We start from the raw sequence: 20,464 nt of genomic DNA on the forward strand, positions 1-20,464 counted from the left end.
GATGTAAACATTGACTGGCTCTCTCTCTCTAGATGCCAAATTCACCATCTACTATTAACTTGTACGGGTTCAAACAATTAATCACTGCTCCTACCTATATCAATAAATCTCACACCTCCACCTCCCTCCTCGATTGGGTCCTAGTCTCCCATTCACAAAACTACCATAATCCACAGACACTCCCTAATGTTCTCAGTGACCACTGCCCTGTGACAGTAACTAAATACTCACCCCTTTTTTAACAAACCTCACAAGTATATTACTACTCTCAGACTTAAAACCTTCTGCCCCAACACCTTTTTAGACACACTCTCTAAAATCAACTGGTCACATCTAAAGACCCTCCCCCTCAATGACCCTGTCCTCTCTTTCAACACCATTTTCCTTGACATCCTAAATTCCCATGCTCCTCTCTGCACAGTCAGAGTCAAATCCAAAACAGCCCCCTGGCTATCTAAAACAACCCAAACCCTTATGAAAAACCAAGATAGAATCTGGAAATTATGGTCTAAAACTAAGACCCCCTCCATTCTCCAAACCTATAAAGAAGTCGGGAACAAAATTCATAAACTTGTACAACAAGACAAAAAGAACTTCTATAATAACCCTCCCTCTACCCCCAAATCCAATCCCAAAAAATTCTGGAGATCCATTAATCAAATATTACACCCTGGAAACCCCTCCCCTCCTAGTCCCTGCCCACAAGACTCCCCTAAACTTATAGCCTCCAAGTTTAGTACTCATTTCATTGACTCAATTACCACTATAATTAATTCCCTCCCCAATAACAATAACATAAGCAGTCACACAAGCCAAGCCTCTCCCCCCATTCAAACCCTCCAATCTACTTTTCCCTCAAAACAGTCTCTAGGAGCTACATAAAATCTCTACTCTCCAAACTAAAGCCATGCTCACCATCAGCAGATAACCTCCCCTCAATTTTCCTACAGATTGCCTCTGAACCCCTTGCCTACCTAATATCCATACTGGTAAACCGCTCCATATCTGAATCTTATGTTCCTACAATCTGGAAAGAATTCTATATGTTACCCATTCACAAAGGGGATAAACCCTCAGATATAACCAACTTTAGACCAATTGCCGTACTGTCTCCCCTCTCAAAAATCTTAGAAAAATGTATACACAAGCAAGTTATGCAATACCTTCTTGCAGAAACCTTATAACACCAACACAGCATGGGTTCCGCCTCAAACATAGTACAAGCACTGCTTTAATATCCTTCAGCAATACCATATCTCTTGCCAGGGACTCAAACAAACTTCTATCATGCCTTTTTCTGGACCTCTCCAAAGCCTTTGACACTGTCTCTCACCCCCTTCTCTTAGACAAACTAACCCAACTCAATTTTTCCTCTTCTACCATCTCTTGGTTCTCCAGTTATCTCACCAACTGACAGCAATCAGTCAAATGTCTCTCAGCCTTGTCCCCTCCCCTTACTGTACAAATGAGTGTACCCCAAGGCTCTATCCTTGGCCCATTACTTTTCAATATCTTCACCAATCTATTACACACCTCCTGTCCCCAATCAACACTTGTACAATATGCTGATGACTCCACAGTAATCACCATTGCTGATAATCCTTTAGACGTATTCTCTACTACACAGGCTTCCTTCAATACCATAGAGACATGGCTTAGTAACAACAAATTAATACTCAACCCCAAGAAAACCAAAGTCCTTCTCTTTCTTCCCAAAAACCTAACCAATCTTAAATCCTCATTTGCAATACAATCCAGTAACAATACCAATATAAAACCTGAACCAAGCACCAGTTTACTAGGAGTCACCATAGATGACCAGCTAATGTTTGCTTTACATGTAACCAACCATATTAAAACTACCCATCAGAAACTTGGACACCTTTATCGAAACAAGAAATACTTAACTGACACAGCTAGACAAACCCTTTCTCATACTTTTCTAATACCCACTCTCCTTTACAGCTGCCACCTACTTACCAATCTAAACTCATCTCTTCTCACCAAACTAGAAGCCACCTACAATAAGGTTGCCAGATTCGCTACCAGTCTACCCTACAAATCTCACCATTGTGATTCTTTAAAGCAACTTAACTGGCTAGAATTCCCCCATCTTTTAAAAATGCATCAACTTAAGATCATCCATTCTATCTTATATCAGTCTAACTACTGTCCCAACCTTATCACTATTATAGCAAAATACACCCCTGCAAGGCCACTACATAGTTCTGACAAAGACTTACTACTGATTCGTAAGCCAAAGACCAAAATGGGATGCTTACTCTACAACTATAACCCTGCAACTTCTTCGAACCAACTACCCCTAGAAATCAGATCACTTGATCATCCCCAAACACTTTAACACTGCTGTGCAAACATATCTTATGGAAAACTGATACTGCCACTGTAGTCATCCACCATGAATATTCCCTGTCTTTAAACATCTACTTCTCCTCTCTCTACTCCCCCCTCCCTCATTACTCTCCTCTTCTTTCCCCTCCCTCCCTCCCTCAGACTCTTAATATCATAACCTACCTCAACATATGAAAATTATATCCACCAAATGTATAAATTAAATTGTTTAAAAATGTCTACTAAACCTTATAATGGTTTTTACACGTATGTATGTTTCTTTATACTCTGGATGTTAATTTCAAATAACTCTGTAACAGATGTTTTTTATGTAATACTATATTAAAAATAAGGAGCTTTTCTCCCCGGATTTCTGCTGAAAATGAGCCTTTGGCTCAGCCAGACCAACCCAGTCAACAAATGTAAAATAAAATAAATAAAATAAAATAAATGTATTTTTGGTTTAATTTTATGTATGCTTTAACTGGATAAACCATCTGGACAAATTATACTTTTTCAGGGGTTATGTGGGAGCACTGACTGGTGAAGTGACTTGCTTAGAGTGATACAGCAGACAAACTGAGTTGGAAGGAATCAAACTAGGTGCCCTTTTGTCTGCAGTCTAACTAGTTTTATTTGCAAAGCCATGGAAAGCATTATGGAAATTATCAATAAGAACATAGGAGACCTCTAGACACTGTATCCATTCGAGTTTGGCTTTGTGAAAGGAAGGTCATACTTACTGAATCGGGTGACCTTCTTTGAAAAGTTCACTAAGGCAATGAAAGAGAGGAGAAAACACTGCATACTGCCTGCCTACATCAGCACTACTAAAGCATTTGATACAATACCCCACTTAGGCATAGTCAACAAACGTACAGAACTAGGTGTAAACCCCTTTATAACATGCTGGATAGCTAGCTGGATCACTTATAGGACCCAGGAGGTTAGAACTGGTGAGGTTACCACCATAAAGAGGCTGGTCACCAGTGGAGTCCCCTAGGGCAATGTGCTTGGCCCACTCCTCTTTTCCATCTACTTCTCAGATGTCAAAGCCAATGTCAAAGGCCTCTGGCTAACTAAGTTCACAGATGATCACAGACTGGGAGCAGTCATTGAATCCCCTCAAGATGAGAATACCCTTCAGGAAGGTCTAAAACAGACAAACACTTGGTGCCAAAGCCATGACTTAAAAGTCAATACCAAGAAATGCATTATAGTAACTTTTGGAAAGCTGGCCACCCTGGGTAACTGTGTCATCAATAAAACACCCTTAAAAGTTGATTCATTAGACAGGGATCTGAGAACTCTTGTAGATAGTAACCTAGCATTCGACTAGTATAAGTCCAAGGTAGTAAGAAAATCCTTGTTGCTCAACCTATAAGCAATGGCATGGTATCTAGGTCCAGAGATGTCATCATACCACTGAACACAGCCTACATCAGGCCCATAGAGTTTAATGCCCCCTTCAGTAAGTAGCTGACCAGATTCATGCAGCAACTGGAACTTCCACAAAGATTCCTTACTAAAAGAATACAGAGAGTAAACACAATGTCCTATACTGATCACCTCAAAGCCCTGTCTCTTTACTCGGTATCATACAGACTTCTGAGAGGTGATCTTTGCCTGGCATACGGGCCATCCATATAATATACTCTGCTTTGATGAGCCTTTTGCACATCTGGAAAACAAGCAGCATCAGAACTACTAGACTAAAGGACCTAAATTTTTCTAGCAACATAAACAGGACATGTTGGAGGGACAGATATGTTTCTCAGAGAATTCCCATTGTCTGGAACAGGCTCCCCATCCATGTGAAGCAGAGTTCCTCCCTATCCCTTTTTAAGTGCAATTTGGACCAATGTATAGGTAATCAGAAATTCAGCCGCTGGTCTGGCTCTTATGTCTCTGATGGACAGAAGCAGTCAGTAAACCACCAACTATATAAATCACATTTATGAGGCACATTTTGTATGATTAGGCTCTAAGGGCTCTAGTGATGGTTAGCCTTGTATACACCTATGAACCTATGAAAGGAAGAATCTGATTAGAAGCTCAGATCCTTAATCCTCTGTTATAACTACCAAACACATCACCATTTCAAGTTGGCGAGTGTATTTCAGTTACTAATAATGAACGGTTTAAGATACGTACATTTTCAGTATTTTTTCATTAATATGACTAACATTTATAATATCATCAGTGCACTGGTCTCAGAAAGATTGAGTGATATCAAATTTTAAATGACAGCACTGAGCCTCTCTATATGTCATCTGAAAGTGGCTAAAAAGCTTTCCTCCAAGTAACAAAGGATGCCTCCACAATTGTATAAAACAAGTTAAATATTTAGTGGGGGATGGAAAAGTCTTCAGTTTGAGGGGAACTTTACCAATATCAAGCCTATGGTGCAACTCATTAAAGGGTGCTAGTAACCCCATGAACATCTGTACAAGAAAACCCATTTCTGCCATTTATTTCTTTCTTTGTCGGCTTGTAAAACACTTTGCAAAACCACATTGTCTCCTACTAAGCAATATCGCCATACCTTCAGAGACAGACGGTGAATAATTAAAGCAGTTTTCATTACAGCTTCTTTCAGCTACCCCGTATGTTGTACATTTGCATGGTTCACGTTGCATCAGCACTTTTTGTTCTTAAACCACAGAGCACTAAAACCTGTAAGTTACAAAAACGTAATAATTTTGTTTGTCATGAACAATTTTTATTTGTGTAATATTTTATAGGGTGCAGGCACGGATGATAGGGGGTTGACACGGATTATGATTTCCCGAAGTGAAATTGACCTGTTGAACATCAGATATGAGTTTAAAGAAATGCATGGTAAATCCCTTCATCACTATATTGAGGTATGTAATTTATTTAGTAATTTTGTTATGTTGCATTTTCTATTTCAAGTTATATGTCTAATATTAAGGAAAGTGACAATATAATTGAATGATTATAAAGTCTAGTTATAAACAGCTGCTTTTGATAACATGGCAGACTTACTCCCTTACCTTTGTGTAATATGTAGCATTGTGTAGTGGGACTTTCCTTAGGAGAAGTATAAGTGGAGATGGTTGAGTAGTAAAAACGTTTATTGGTTGTTTCTTTCTTTAGATGAATTGTAATTGGAGATGTCTGAGTGGTAGAAACATTTACTGGATGGTTTTAATAATGTTCAGCACTACAAACAGAAGGGAAAAAAATCACTATCATAATGTCTGATAGCAGCATTTCTGTGGCTATATATCTGCAAGCCATGAATCACAACTTCACTCACAGACATTAACAAAGATAGCTTTAGCTGAAGCTTCATGCCAATACTGCAGAGCTTCAATAAATTGAATAATATTGAGAGCAAGTTGGATGGCTACATACCTCTCAACCTGTCAGCACAAGAATTTGAGACAAAGGCAAAAAAATTAGAGGACAAATGCCCAAAATCAGGGATAAATTTTAAATATTGCTCTTAAAAATGTAAAAAGTCATTAGAATTACAGATTTTGTATTAACATACATTTTCTGAAGGATATGAAGTCTGAAACTCAAATGTCTGTCATTTTTTACGGACTTAAAGCTTTAGTAATTTTCCAAAAAAACTACACATTTTACGAGGAGCAAGCCAGGAGATTATGCAAAATTCTTGACAGTTGAAAGATATGGATGGCTATATTAATTCAAATGAAGAAAGGCATCATAAAATTGAAAAGTCACTCACAGTAAGTTCTTAAGTCTTGATGGATCTACACTGTGAATCTAAGTACACATTTATACTGGTTACAGACAACCAAGTTAAAATTGAAATGATAGAATCAAGGCTGATAGAGTTGGAGAATCATGCTCAGCATATAGTAGCTGATATACCACAGAAAAAAGCAGCAAGCAATTTCAGCAGGTTGGGGAGAATGTTGCTTGCTGAGTGGCTTGGTATGACTCAAGAGGAATTCTTTACTGAGTGTGCTCATCAGGCATTTGTACCAACCTGGCTGTCCAAGTAGTTTGAAGCAGTCATTGAAGTTTATAGTAGGGTTTTGACCAATTTTTTGAAGGAGAGTTTTATCTTTATTTTGGCAACCAAGAAAGAAATTATCTCACAGGACTGCATGGGTGTATTCTGAACAGGACATTTGCTGATAAACAAGGAGGAAGACAGCATCATCATCAGCCCCCTTTTTCCCATTGTGCTGCACAACCTCAGTTTACAAACCCATAAAAAACAAAGTTATATTTCTTCACTTCCCAGCACTGCACATCCTCTGGCCAGAATTTTACTGTAGTTGAAGAAAGGACTGTGTCCTCCTGGGAAGCAAAGAAACATTATACGATTCTTATAAAGTAGTACTCCTTAGCATAGACCTTTGCTGTTTGGTTCAAAAATTCAAATATAGATTTAGTTGTTCATTATGATAACAACACTTTAAAAAAAAAACTTGGTCTTGAGTGAGGTTACTTTCATAAGTCTTGAGTTTCCCGAGTTATCCTTGCTACCTGGCTGTGTTTCACTCTCAGGCAAATTTCTTGGAATCCATTTCTCAAAAGCATAACTGGTTATGATTGGTGATTATAGTATAATCTTATGTGTTAATCATGGTTGCTTCCTCATTTGCAGGAAATGTTTTGAATAGTGCTGTCACAAGCAGCAAAAATGAACCTGAAAATGTTAATGTAGTAAATTGCACAGAATCTAAATCAGAAATAGTTGTAATAGGCAAGGCATCTAATGATTCATTTTAATGCATAAACATGACTGGAATTCATTTTATTGACTGACATGTTTGCAGGTTAGTTTAAAGACTCTAATCAGTGTTTTAATACACCAATTGTTTTGTCAAGGCTGTTTATTACATTATATGTATTCTTTATATTTATGACATCCTTTTTATTTCCTTTTTATGCTTACCAAAATTTGATTAGTTCAACATGCAGGTAACCTGATGTTACACCTTTATTTATGCAGTTTCCTTAAAGGAACACACAATTCAAATCCATTGCTTGCTGCTTCATTAAAATTTGGTCCATCGTGTGGTACATATCATTATGGCTCAAAATTTCATCCCATGATTGAGTGGCCAAAATAATGTATTTTTGTGGCAGCCGGGTTTTCTGGAATCTTTACTCCTGTCTAGAAGATGAGGTCATTTAATTAGAGATTTTCCAAATGATGGGACAACAGTGACTAACTACAGTGTGAGGGAAAGAAACTAGGGTAACCTTCTTCATGTTTGTTTACAGTAAATGTGAAGATGGAATTGCAGTGTCTTAATTTGTCATCAGAACCTACTGCAATAATAGATTTTCATTGCTGCATGTACACTGTAGGAAACCCAGTCTATATTTAAGATGGCTAGCAAAACCTAATATTTTTACTGCCTTCTTGGTTTTACATAATTGTAATACAAATTTTGTTTTTTTGGATAAGAAAGATTGAAGGTGGGAATAAAATGAAAGCTTTTTACTACACAGTAAATTTACATGTGGAATGTTTTGTTCAGAATAATTCATTTGCCCTGTTTCAAAGTCAGAAAATGTTAAATGCACAATGTAGCATCTCATTGTTTTCGGGAGAGGGATGATTACCCTCCATTAATACTTAATGCACACCGTGTATAGTTTTTTCTCTTTATCAAACTTCAGGCACTCTGATGTAATAGATTGCGTTTGTGTCCCATCCTTTTCCATTAGTACTGAAAATGAGCATTAATGTACTGTAGTTTGTAAGCATATTCTTTGTAATGCTGTATGTGAAAATTTTAACTTACAGGGTCACTGTAACAGTAAATCATAACTTTTGTTTACCTACCTAAATTTTAGATGTAACCACCTTTTTAACCCATGAGAAGGCTGAATTTTTCTAGTAATGTCTCTTCCCTATGTTCTTGAAGGTATAACATATACGTTATTCATTGGTCCCTTCTGTTCTCTGTCTCTGACTTACTAATGTTCTTTCAGTTTATCCCTGAGGAAAATAAGTGCGTAGTGGCTAACACTGTCTATCCTGCACTATTATTTCAGTAGAGTACCATTTGCAGAGTTATAATTTTTTTAAAAAATGCAACTACATTTAGACATAATCAGAAGTAATTGTCTTCTCTCTTAATATAAAAGTGCTTGTTTTGCTTGTGGCTACATTATTAACTTGAATGCTGTGAGAATTGTCTTAGATTTAATAAAGATATTAGACTTGAGGCATTTAAAAGCTTTTTCTTAATACCTTACTGCGGAGCAGTTGAGGTCTTTGGAGAAAGATTCTGCCAAAAGAGTTCTAAGTGCAGAAAGTTTGAGGAAATGAAAGTAGTGTAACAAAAAGTAAGATGAGGTAACAAAAAAGCAAAAATCAAGGATTCTTCCACTTCATATTCTAGTAGGAAGCCCTCCACTAACTCTGCAAAAGAACAGAAGTGGGTTTAAATGCTGAGTAATGCTGCACACTTAAAAATTAGACAGACACTTTCTTCTTTACCAGCATGTAGTCCTCCTGAATATTATAGGAAAACGAGAAGGTTGACCGAGAATGTGTATTATTGGATAAATCTACTCCTCTTCCAGCTAAATATGTCGTTATCTCAAGAGAACCTTCTGCTAACACTGCAAACATATCCCCCTACTTTTGATTGTAAATGTTTTGATAGAGAATACCTTTCTTAAAGGGCATATAAAATGTATGTTGCCTCCAGGGATATTTCAGCTGTTTAGTAACCATCAGGGTTAAGTCATTGCTGATCAGAGACCCCTTAACATATTTGTCTTTGTGATGACTTCTTCTAGTTCAATATTTGTTTTATTCTGGATCAATTGAATAAAAGTCTGTCAGATCCGAGATTCTCCTGTTTACACGTTTACTCTTTCTTTTGCCTTCCTTCCTGGATTACTTCCCACCACACCCTGACAGATTACCTTTTCAGCACAATTATTCAGACCTCAGCAGATCTCTGAGCAAAGATGTCAGGTCACAATCAGAAACTGAGTGCCACTGTGTCAGCCTGTGCTGTATTGCTTCAGTCATACACTGCATATTTGAAGCCCAAGTCACTCACACACACACACACACACACACACACACACACACACACACACACACACACACACACACATGCACACACACTTCTTCTTGATAGCGTTCATGTTCTAAACACCTCCAGTCACCAATAGTGGCTATTACAGTGGCATGTAATTCCCACCAGTTGAATGTGAATTTACTTCTGAATCATTGATTACCTCACACCCAAGCCATTTATCTCTTTTTTGGGTCCAGAAATCATGCACAAGTTAGAGGTGGCACTGATGGACATTCCTTGTTCCTCTGAGATGGTCTGTAAAAGCTACACACTTTTTACTGCTGACACCTTTGGATATGACTGCTGCACTAATGATATGACCTGATCTTGTACAAATGTTCTGTTTAACATTAACAGAGACTCAGTACAGCAGGTATTGGATGACCCCTTATCTGCCGCCGTACCACAGAAAAGTTGCTAGAAAAATAATTGATGCTGTGTGCTTTAGGTTCATATCTTTTGTTAACTTGCTATATCAAAGTAGAAACCAAGACTTGGGAGGCATTTGGCATATCTCTTATTGACTTTGGAGATTCCAATATGTTTAAGAGCCTATGAGAATATAAGGATAAGGGCGGCCACGGTGGTGCAGCAGTTAGCGTTGCCACCTCACAGCAAAAGGTTCTCTGGTTCGATTCCCAGCTGGGGTGCCTTCTGTGCAGAGTCTGCATGTCCTCCCTGTGGTCAAATGGGTTTCCTCCGGATGCTCCAGTTTCCTCCCACATCCCAAAGACATGCAGTAGGTGGATTGGACACTCTAAATTGGCCCTAGGTGTGAGTGTGTGCATGTGTGTGCCTTCTGTGGAAGGTTGGGTGCTGGGCTGGCAACTCAACACTGTAAATCTCCACTGCCAATCATGAGCGGACAGATAATCCACTCTGGCTACCTCTAACCGGGAAAAGCCAAAAGAAGAAGAATCAGCTGATCCTTAAGCCATCCTTTTAACATCCCCGACACTTTATTCAGGAATTTAACACCATTATTGTAGAAATTACACACAGGGTAAGGTATGTAATTCAGTCATAGTAACTAGTCAGTAAATTCAAGGCAAGAAAATTACTTCTTACTAAACTCAGAAATGTACATCTCTTTTGCACCAGAAGAGTTATTAGTCTTCTATCTAGAAGTAGCATGCTAATCAGAAATAGTTCTGTTGGTGCTAGACCTACTTTGAATATTCTCAGCTCATATGATGTAGTCCAGAAAATATTTTTTTTTGTATTATTTGGCATAAAAGCGTAGCAGCTTTTAGTGATGATCTGCAGAAACAAGCAAAGAGTAAAATGCTCTAAAAGTAAACGTGTAATGTAGTCTCCGCCTGACAAAGCTTACTCTTCTTTGTCCTTCCTTTTCCCATCTCTGAACTGTCACTTCTTTCATGCATCTGTATGTGTCACAAAAGTTTGCTCCTCATATAAAACACTCAGTGAGCCTTTACCTTGAAAAGTACAAGATCCATTCAAAATCGGCTAAAAACTGTTCCTCGCCTACTAAATTTGCACAAAATTCCTTACCTTCGAAGTTGCAGTAGAATAGTCGCAAATTCATCATAGTTCCCTGAAAGATGTGTAATGCTAATATATGCACTGTTTTGCTTTCTGACAGGAATGTTTTTGCCACATTAGAGTGCTGTTGCATACATATCTTTTTCAGTTGCTTGGCATCCACCCCTCATGCCCGCATGTTCTTTTCTGTGGCGAACATAATCTTTGCATCTAACCTGTTTGGACTAAAGCAGTGTGTGAATATATGGCCATTCATGGAAAAAACAGTCATCTGAATTGGTTCCATCAGGGATAAAAACATCGATATTGCACATCAATAATGCATAATACACAATTGTGTGCATAGCTCATTGTAAATGGAGCCACCTATACTGAACCAAAAGATATAGCAAACCTATTGGTAGATAAATTCAGCTTCAACTTTACCCCTCTCCCCCCTTAACCTTCCTTCTGGAAATAACATCAAATATAACTCCCCCTGCTATCACTAGGGAACAGGTCCTTAATGCTTTCTCTAAGGCCAAGTACACTGAATCAATGGGCTCAAACAATATCCCAGGATGCCTTCTAAATAGCATGAAACATGACCTATCAGGCCATCAGGAATTGCTGTTTAACAGTCATCCCTCTGCACAAAGATGGGCCCTCTACAGACCCTGGCAACTACAGGCCCATAAGTCTCACTAGTATTGTATATAAAGCCATGGAAAGAATTATTATGAAGATGATCAGTAGTGATATAGTAAACCCCCAGACACTGGACCCAACCCAGTTTGGTTTCGTCAAGGGCAGATCATGCCGACTCAACCTGGTAACCTTCTTTGAGAAGGTCATCAAACCAATGGATGAGGGCAAACTGGTTCACAGTGCCTACCTTGACCTGGCCAGGGCCTTTGACACAATACCCCACTCAGGCATTGTTGGCAAGCTCACCTATTTCCTCCACTTCTTGGGGTGCTAGAGCCATGAGTAATTCCTTGAATTGTTGTACTTTCTCTCCAGTAAACTTCCAGGTCTTCAGCCTGGTCTCTGTTACCTTAGAGCCTTCTCTGTCCACTGTTTGCAGATGATTGTGGCAACTAGTGGTTTATGCTGTGGGCTCACTGTTTCACTGGGGATGACTTTGCAATCATGGATTCTACCCCAGTGCCTTTTCCCTTACAAGGAGGAAGTCTACGTGAGTTGCATGTTGGCTACTCTTATGTGTGATCTTGTGACTGTCTCTCTTTCTGAACCATGTGTTGGTTACTATCAAGCCATTTGCCAGACAAAAGACTAAAATGGCTTTTCCTTCTTTATTCCTGTTGCCCCACTCATATGGACTCATGCAGTCCTCATATCCTCTTCTGTCTGTCCCAATATGTGCATTCAATTCACCCATTATCAACACCAATTCATGCTGTCCTGCTTTATCTAATAGTTCCTGCAACTGCTGTCTGAATGCACTCTTTTCCTCACTATGCTGTGGGGTATAGGCTGAAATTATGAATACTGCCCTATCATTAGGCTGGAGTCTGATTGCCATGAGTCTGTTATTAATTCTGATGATATCCCCCACTGTCTCCTGAAGCTTCTCTCTCACCACAGATCCTGCACCATTTCTAGCCTGTCCCTCTCCTGAGTAGTAGAGTCTGGATCCCAAGGCAAGTGGCTTAGCTGCACTGCCCTTCCATCTCATCTCTTGAATACATAGTATGTCCAGCCTCCTCCATATCATCTTGCCATCCACTTCCAAACTGCATCCTGTCAGTGAACCTAAACTCATTACAGCCGAGTGATGCCTCCAGGCGTTTCTGCAGTTAACTCCTACTGCACCTCTAGGAGTCAAATATTTCTTGTTCATATTTGCATTAATAATTCCAAGACCATGCTACATACAATGTACCAGAATATTCTGCCTTGAAGCATACATGATGGCAAAAACAACCGTATTGATATTTGACCTCTGTCAATGAGTATTTGTTAGACCTGTAAGGTGATACCTTCATTTTTTAAAGGCTGCTGCCACACCCACCGGGAGTTAAAGGTACACACTCAAAAGACCTGTAATGGAGGGAATGAGTTAAGCTTAGCAATTCTCAGTTCATGTTTAGCAGGTTGGTTGGATTTACATCAAGCTTTTGCTCAACAGAGCTATCCCAGGTAACCCAGGCTGGTCAACTAGAAACCAGTCAGCCGATAGCTTATTGACCCAGGGCTGCTGGGCTATATTGCGGGCACACACTGACCAATATGGGCACATACACCCCTCCCACCATTAGCAAGTTTCCTTGGTGTAGGTCAGAGTAGGCCGGGTCCTCAACCCACTTATCACCACCATGCCCATTTTGGTTACATTAGTCAGCATGACCGAATCACCTAGAGCCATATTTTACGCCATTTAATGGCTAGCCCTGCCACGTTGTGCAGTCTGTGATCCATGTTCTCCTATCTTGAGGATACTGTGCACCACAATAGATGCCCAAAGTGGTTGGTCTGTACAACTCTTCCCCCTATAGGGCACCATGTAGAGTCTGTGCTGCTGTCCATAGCGCCATTCATTGGTGAGTTTAAGATGGAAACACTCAGCATGTTTTTCAAACATGGTAGAAACCCCATAGAGACGCAGGAAGAACATACAAACTCAAAACAGGCATTGGCCGGAAGTCAGGATCGAACCTTGTACCTTGTGCATGAAGTGAAGACCTTAACCATTATGCCAACTGTTCTCTAAAGGAGGAAGATAGAGCATTTTGTGGAAATTATGCAGCCTTTCTGTTAGAAAAAGTTTAAGTTTAGGTTTGTATACCAAGACTTTTTAAAGGTATTCAAGTAAGTGTTAAAATATACTTATAACCTCTTGAATCCCTAAAAGCTATATAAAAATGGTCTATCCCTGAAGGTGAGGACAGTTAATCAGCAGTGTGGGAGCCAAGAGATGGGCCAGCATGGCAATCTCCAGAACTAACTAAAGTAAGGTTGGTATAATGGTTGAGGTGTTTACCTTACAGACACAAAATGCAGAGTTTGATTCTAACATGGGGTAAGTGGCTAAGCTTAAAATTTTACAGTTTACAGAACAATTCCTCCCTTATTCTAGAAACAGTGAGGGAAATGGCTTTTCTGTGTATTAATTAAAAGACTACGGGCAGGATTCACGAAGCCTCCGTGTAAGAGTTATAACTCATACATGGAGGCTGCAGTTAAACGGAGTGATGTCAGCATGCTTTGCATATTCATGAGAGCATGTTGAATCACACCTAAGGCTAACACGGTCCGTGTAAGACAGTAGGGGGTGTGTCCGTAGGCCGAGCCCTGTAAGCGGACACGCCCCCAGAAGAGGAAAAGTGCCCAAAGTAAACACCCACGACAGAGTCCACGGAAATGTGAATAAACAGAACACAACACATGCCCCCACAGACTATGAACAGAAAACATATAAATAAACATGTTATATATTTTTTTTAAATTGTAAAAATGTTTAACCGTGAGTGCACTTTATGCTGGCGTGCCGTAAGCGCAGCTACAGTTAACAGTCAGTGGGAAAGCATATAAGAACTAAATATGCAAAATAAGCCAGGAAGCAAGAGCAGGCATTCATGGTTCGAGCCCCCACAACACCAATTTTTATTTTTAGCAAAATAAGCACAAAATAAGTCCCTGACAAATATGTACACATAAAACCACATGTTATGTAAAATGTAATGAAATAGCCCATTTATATTGAAGAAATGTGAGGTAACAAAAGAATAAAAAATGCCAGATGTGCCCATAGCTGAGCTACAGTTTAACAGGGTGAGTGCATCTGCCCGTAGATAAACAGTGGTTTAACTGGTGCAAAATGAGTACCCGTAGCTGAGCAGTGGTTTAACATGCTAAATGTATGTGCCCCTAACTGAGCTGAGCGCAATATGCGTGCTGATAGCCAAATGAGGCTTAAACCAGTGTACCCTGTTTGCACAGAGCTGCGCACTGCGCAAACAAGCTAATCGACGGGCAACGTTGAGCAAGCCGTATCAAAACTGCCTTTACACAAACACACCCCTCAGCATGTCTAGACAGTCATGAAAAATAAAAAGCAGTGGCCAGGTTCAAACCCAGGATACTATACACCATAGTCAAGGTACCAAACCACTAAGCCATGACAGCAGTACCTAGAAATGCAATAATAGCTAATATATAGGAATGAATACAAACTGGAGCATGACAATGCAGGTTTACTGAAGTTGATACAATTCCAAAATGGCCAATCACAGATATGTGCGGGAAAAATGGACTATATAAGCCCCATAGGCGGGAATACACAGCATAAACGATTGTAGAACTGAACTGCAGGCATAATGACAGGAGTAGGAGAGGGTAGTTCCTTTCGAGCACAGAGGTGGGGTGTTGAGGAGTCCAGGTACATGGTCTGGCTCCTAGTCCACAATCATGAGGCCCAACTCATGCAGGGCCAGGTCCTCTGGGGAGCATACAGGGCTGAGGCGTGGGACCGGTTGGCTCATGATCTCACCAGTGCCACAGGGATTCCAAGGACTGGTGAGCAGGTCCGTCACCACCATGCGGACCTGAAGAGACGCAAGCAGGACCAACTGAACCTTTGGATCCAGGAGGCCCGGCAAACACCCAACGCCCCACTACTGAGTAAGTTACATTTAATTATGTATGTAAGAAATTAAACTAGCTGATATTATGGAGATGTGTATTCCAATATTACTTCATTTATATTACAGCTGCAGGTGTCCGTTCTGCGAACCGCAGAGCCTATGGCGATAGGCTGGTGTGGTTGCGCCACCAGGCAGGTCAGTAATCCACTACCAGTAACTGTAAAGAAATATAAAAGTATGACAGTCAGCAAAAGAGTGCAGTGTAGTCACTAAGGAATAAAATGTGCAAGTAACAGTGTGAAAGTGTCTGCAAGTATTGCTTGATTACAAAAGTGTGTTTCAGCCTGTAAGTTAAACCGAAAAATGAAACTGTCTGACATAAATTCTGAAATAAAATGCCCCACCTGTAAGAAAATAGTACACAACCTGCAGCAGGCTGAAAAGTATAGCTGCAGAAGATGATGAAATCACGTGTGAAATATATCCCTGTTGAAATACTGAAACATGACAGAAGTGAGACTGCTGGAAAGGATTGTAATAACTACAGGTAAAACATGTCAATAAAGCCTAGACGTAAGTACCATCCTGAATAGTAAAATGAAAGCAAGTGAGAGAGTGTGAGAAAGTGTCATGAATCCAGCAATACAGTAGTAATAACCCCTGAATAAAGTATACTGCAGTCAAGACAGAATGAAATGCATGTGAGAATCAAAACCAAACAGTGAAATCTGTTCAAAGTGTTGCTGCATCTGGAATGTGTATCCCAAAATCTGGATATGTAGCTCTCAGTCTGCAATATGCAGATAGTATGATTGTCTGATATACCAAACATCCACACTTGTCTACAGCTATATAAAGCAAATGTAGCAGGATGATGTAGCTGAACAAAGCTAGATATGAATGTGTATGAAGAACAATAAAATGTATATTGATGTTGCAGTAACAGTCCTATCACCAAGTTGAAATAGTTATCATATAGGAAACTGTAGTTAGAACAGTAGTGTGTATATATCTGTAGCTATTAGAAATGTACAGCATATGTATTGGTATTTGAAGGTGTTAATATTATTTTCTTCACCCTACCCTATAACCACATATAACCCATTCCACATGAAAATGGTATGTGCAATCACAATTAACACCCCTGGAGGTTTGTCCTGTTGGGTCATATATATTTGCATGTCCGTTGATGCATCTGCCCTGTTCATACATCCAAACCTGATGGCCTGTTGCCATCAATTAACCCTGCATGTTGTTGGACTGTGTATTGCTGTTCAAATTATGCATGTGTTATGCATGCTGTTCAATTGTGTGAATATCTGGGTGTTTGGTTAATGGGAATACTAATGCATGCTGTTACAGCTAATTGCGAATGGTATTATATGTCACTAACCCAAACTGTCATGACATAATGCAAAACATAGGATGACAGGGAAGGCGGGTTCCAGCGGACCCACCTCTCCCACCTCAGCTGGCGAGTGCACCTGGCACTAGTGCCGAGTCCAGACCCTCCTCCGGTGGCCCTGTGCCACCTGCGGGTGGAAGCGCTGCAGGGGATGGGGCTCGCCCCCCTCTCTGCAAGTGTGGCCGGAGGAGAACCACCACTCACCCTCCGTAGCATCCGGACTGTGGTGCGTAGGGAGATTCGGGACTCTGTTCTCGAGCCCCTATGCCAGCTTGAGGCACGGGTGGCACAACTAATGGGCATGCCTGTTGCCCGGCCTACACAGCCCCCAGCACAGCCCCATCCTGGGCAGTGAAGGAACAGTGGCAACTGCCTATGGGTGGGGATATCAGTTCCACTGTTGCCATCTGTGGGCTCATGGGCTCTGGATATCCAAACCTCCATCTCCGTCAATTGTGTAACCCCCCCACACGTGTCATACACCACCCCTGTATGCGTCTTGTTTGTCTTGTCTGTTTACCTACCTAACCTTCCTCCCCAGCTGTACCGACTTCCTTCACCTGACATACCACTCTCACCTGAAAAAAAAAAGGGCACTCTGTACCCACAAAAAAATTACGCCCCATACATAGCTGCCCATTCCGCACACATGTCTGCTGGACATGGAATCTATCAATTACAATTGACTGTACAACAAGTATTATTGTTGTCCTGACACCTCTCTCAGGGGTGGAAGGTTTCAAATGTCACACCAAATTACATACATATGCACAGCTGTTGCTGATGAAGAAATGGGCAGCTATGGGCCTTACCTACATCCCTCCTGCAAATCCCAAGCTTGTTTCCTTACTGTCTTACCCTCTTTGTGACCCCTTTTTCACCACATTCCTGTCTCCCCATTTTCTTTTCTTTCAAAGAAAATAATGCGGGTGTGTGCCAGAGTAAGCACTGTTAAGCGGTTGTAAGCGGGTGTGTGCGTGTGTGTGCAGAGCTAACCGCCAGTGCGCATGCGTGAGCTCCACGCAAACCAGCGCTAACCCGGTTACAACTGCTTAAAAGTGCCTTAGTCACTTTGATTGACAGGTCCTGTACTCAGTTCAAAAGCAAAATAAAATCCCACTGTTAGCCCCGAACCCAGGACCTTGGAAACACTAGTCTGTATGACCTACCACTAAGCCATGACTCTTATACAAGAACATTGTGCTAAAATAAATATAACATGTAATAGTAGGGATGAATGTAAAGGGAATATAGGATGTGTAGTACCCAAAGCATGTCATGTAGAATTACTGTCAAAACTACTGGATTCCCACAATAGTACTGTGTGAACACAAACAGCCATGCTAGTTGGTAGCTTGTAGGTAATAATGTCAGTTGAAGTACATATATAAATGTATGTATATGTACATATATAGATATATATATATATATATATATATATATATATATATATATATATATATATATATATATATATATATATATAGTTGTAGGAGTCATTGTGCATACACACTTACTACAGGGAACATGAGAGAGGAATGGAGAAATGTGAATCTACAACATAGCCTGAATCATGAGAGAGATACTAAATTTTACACTCACAGAACACTGTCCACAGCATACCAGCATGGTCCCCCCTTACAATCTGAAAGGGCAACGCCTATCCCACATACCCTTTTATAGCACTGACCTGAAATCACAGTGAGAACTGCAATCAGTACACAGCTGGCTGTGTGCAATTAGCAAATGCTGGCTTACAATTGGTGCAGAGGCCATCACATGGACCTATGCAGATACCTACAAAAGCATCCAGTACTAACACTCCACACATGCAATACATTCATTGCACTGTCTGGAAGCAGACAGAGGGAGAGAGAGAGAGAGAGAGAGAGAGAGAGAGAGAGAGAGAGAGAGAGAACAAAAAAAAAATTATACACTGTGACTCTGTCACCCAAAGCTGTCAGCAGTGACAGTAGCAGCAGCAAGCAGAAGCAGTGATAACGCAACCAGCTGTGACAAACACAGGTAATGCAAAGTAGCAGGTTAATATTGTGCATACTGTGAATCCACCAAATGTGTCATAGGTCTGTATCTATAGGTATGTCCATGTGATATGTTGTGTGTACGTAGTTCCACCAAAAGGGGATGACCATACATTACATGTCAATCAGTCTTAGGCCATGATCCTGGCAGCAGTTGTCTGTGCGTTGCCCCCAGCAATGGCTGTAGTGACTGCTTTGAAAGGTCAGCCAGGTTCAAAAGGCAGGATCAGCCCATCACAAAGGCGCACTGGCTGGGAACAAGTGTCTGCAGGTACCCAATATCACTGCATATGCATCCCATACTGCATAATTCCATAGCTTAGCAGACCAGGCCGGTTATGCATATGATGTGGTAGTTCCCAGGGTCAGTCAAGGTGTCTCCTTAGTGGTGTGGAACCACTGTCGCTGTATGCCACTGTCCAGGTACATATCCTGTAGTACGGCCAAGATAAATTATCAGTGTTATATGCAGTTGTATGTCCTCTCGGAGTGCAGGTAGCACACATCCAGGGATACCATGAGGTCACAGTGATGCTGTGTGTTCTGCTCTGCTGAGGGCGGCCATCACCTGGACATGTGAGATGATAGGGAGGTTACATACAGCTGTGATAAATATTTCAACTGGTGGGGGAGAAGGAGGGGGGATACGTGCACCGAACATGTCTGCAAGACTGTTGCCAATATCCGTGTGTTTGGTGAATGTTAACTAGGTGTGTATTAACACAGAGCATATCTGAGGCATGTGGTCCATATGTGTAACATAACTGAAGAAGGCCTTGTGGTCATCCATAGTGTTTGTGGCCATTTCCCTCCCAGAGTAGGCTGTGGCCGTTGTTATGACGGACCGTAGCATAGTACCAGTGCTGACCACAGATGCCTTCCCTTAATGTGAATGTGCTCTGTCCTGCAGTAGCCTCCTGCTATTGTTATACAATATGCCTCTGTCTGGGGTCCACCGGACAGGATGCCTAACCTTTGTGCATAGGGTCTGGGTTAGAAATGTGTGTGCAAGTTCCATGCAATCTGTGGTATGTCCGTGGTAAGCATTTGCAAAGGGGTCAGCAGTGTGGCTTGTGGCTTCCACTGGCCCAGTGTGCTGCATGGATACCATCTCAGTCCCATCAAGTGAATAACTGTCTAATCACATACATATCAAAGTAGTCTACTGTGCTGGTGGTGGTGGTGGGATATGTATATCCAGGCCGAGTAACTTCTGTCCACATCACAGTAGTGGATGGCATCCCACATACAGTACCTTGGGATGAACCCCCAGAGTGAGGTTGTGCATTGCACCTGTCAGTGTGTGCTGACCGATGGGGCATGCTACTATGTTGTGTGGAATATGGCAGGTATTGTTGCACAGGTGTTGGCTGAGTACTGATATCTGGCCATGTACCTGTGTATCCACCACGACACACACACATGCAACATATGGGAGTAGTAGTATATCACTACACATGAGTATCATGTATAGTATGTGTGCCATATATTGCTGATATCCTGTTTGTGTTTTCT

The 20,464-nt window shown here is 40.9% G+C and overlaps 1 protein-coding gene across 3 annotated transcripts in view; it reads left to right on the top strand.

The window, feature by feature from the left end:
* The window catches only part of ANXA6 (annexin A6), a 779,963-nt gene that overhangs the window by 707,215 nt on the left and 52,284 nt on the right, over window positions 1-20,464 (top strand). For 2 of the 3 annotated variants that reach the window (XM_044075649.1, XM_044075651.1), the window contains 2 exons: window positions 5,097-5,219; window positions 7,270-7,281. In XM_044075649.1, the coding sequence (XP_043931584.1) occupies window positions 5,097-5,219; window positions 7,270-7,281 (135 nt within the window). The remainder of the gene's footprint in view (window positions 1-5,096; window positions 5,220-7,269; window positions 7,282-20,464) is intronic. The other variant, XM_044075650.1, reaches the window with a different exon arrangement.

This window comes from Protopterus annectens, chromosome 6.part1, assembly GCF_019279795.1.
Source record: "Protopterus annectens isolate FY-2018-M chromosome 6.part1, PAN1.0, whole genome shotgun sequence".
In the NCBI taxonomy this organism is placed as follows: domain Eukaryota; kingdom Metazoa; phylum Chordata; order Ceratodontiformes; family Protopteridae; genus Protopterus; species Protopterus annectens.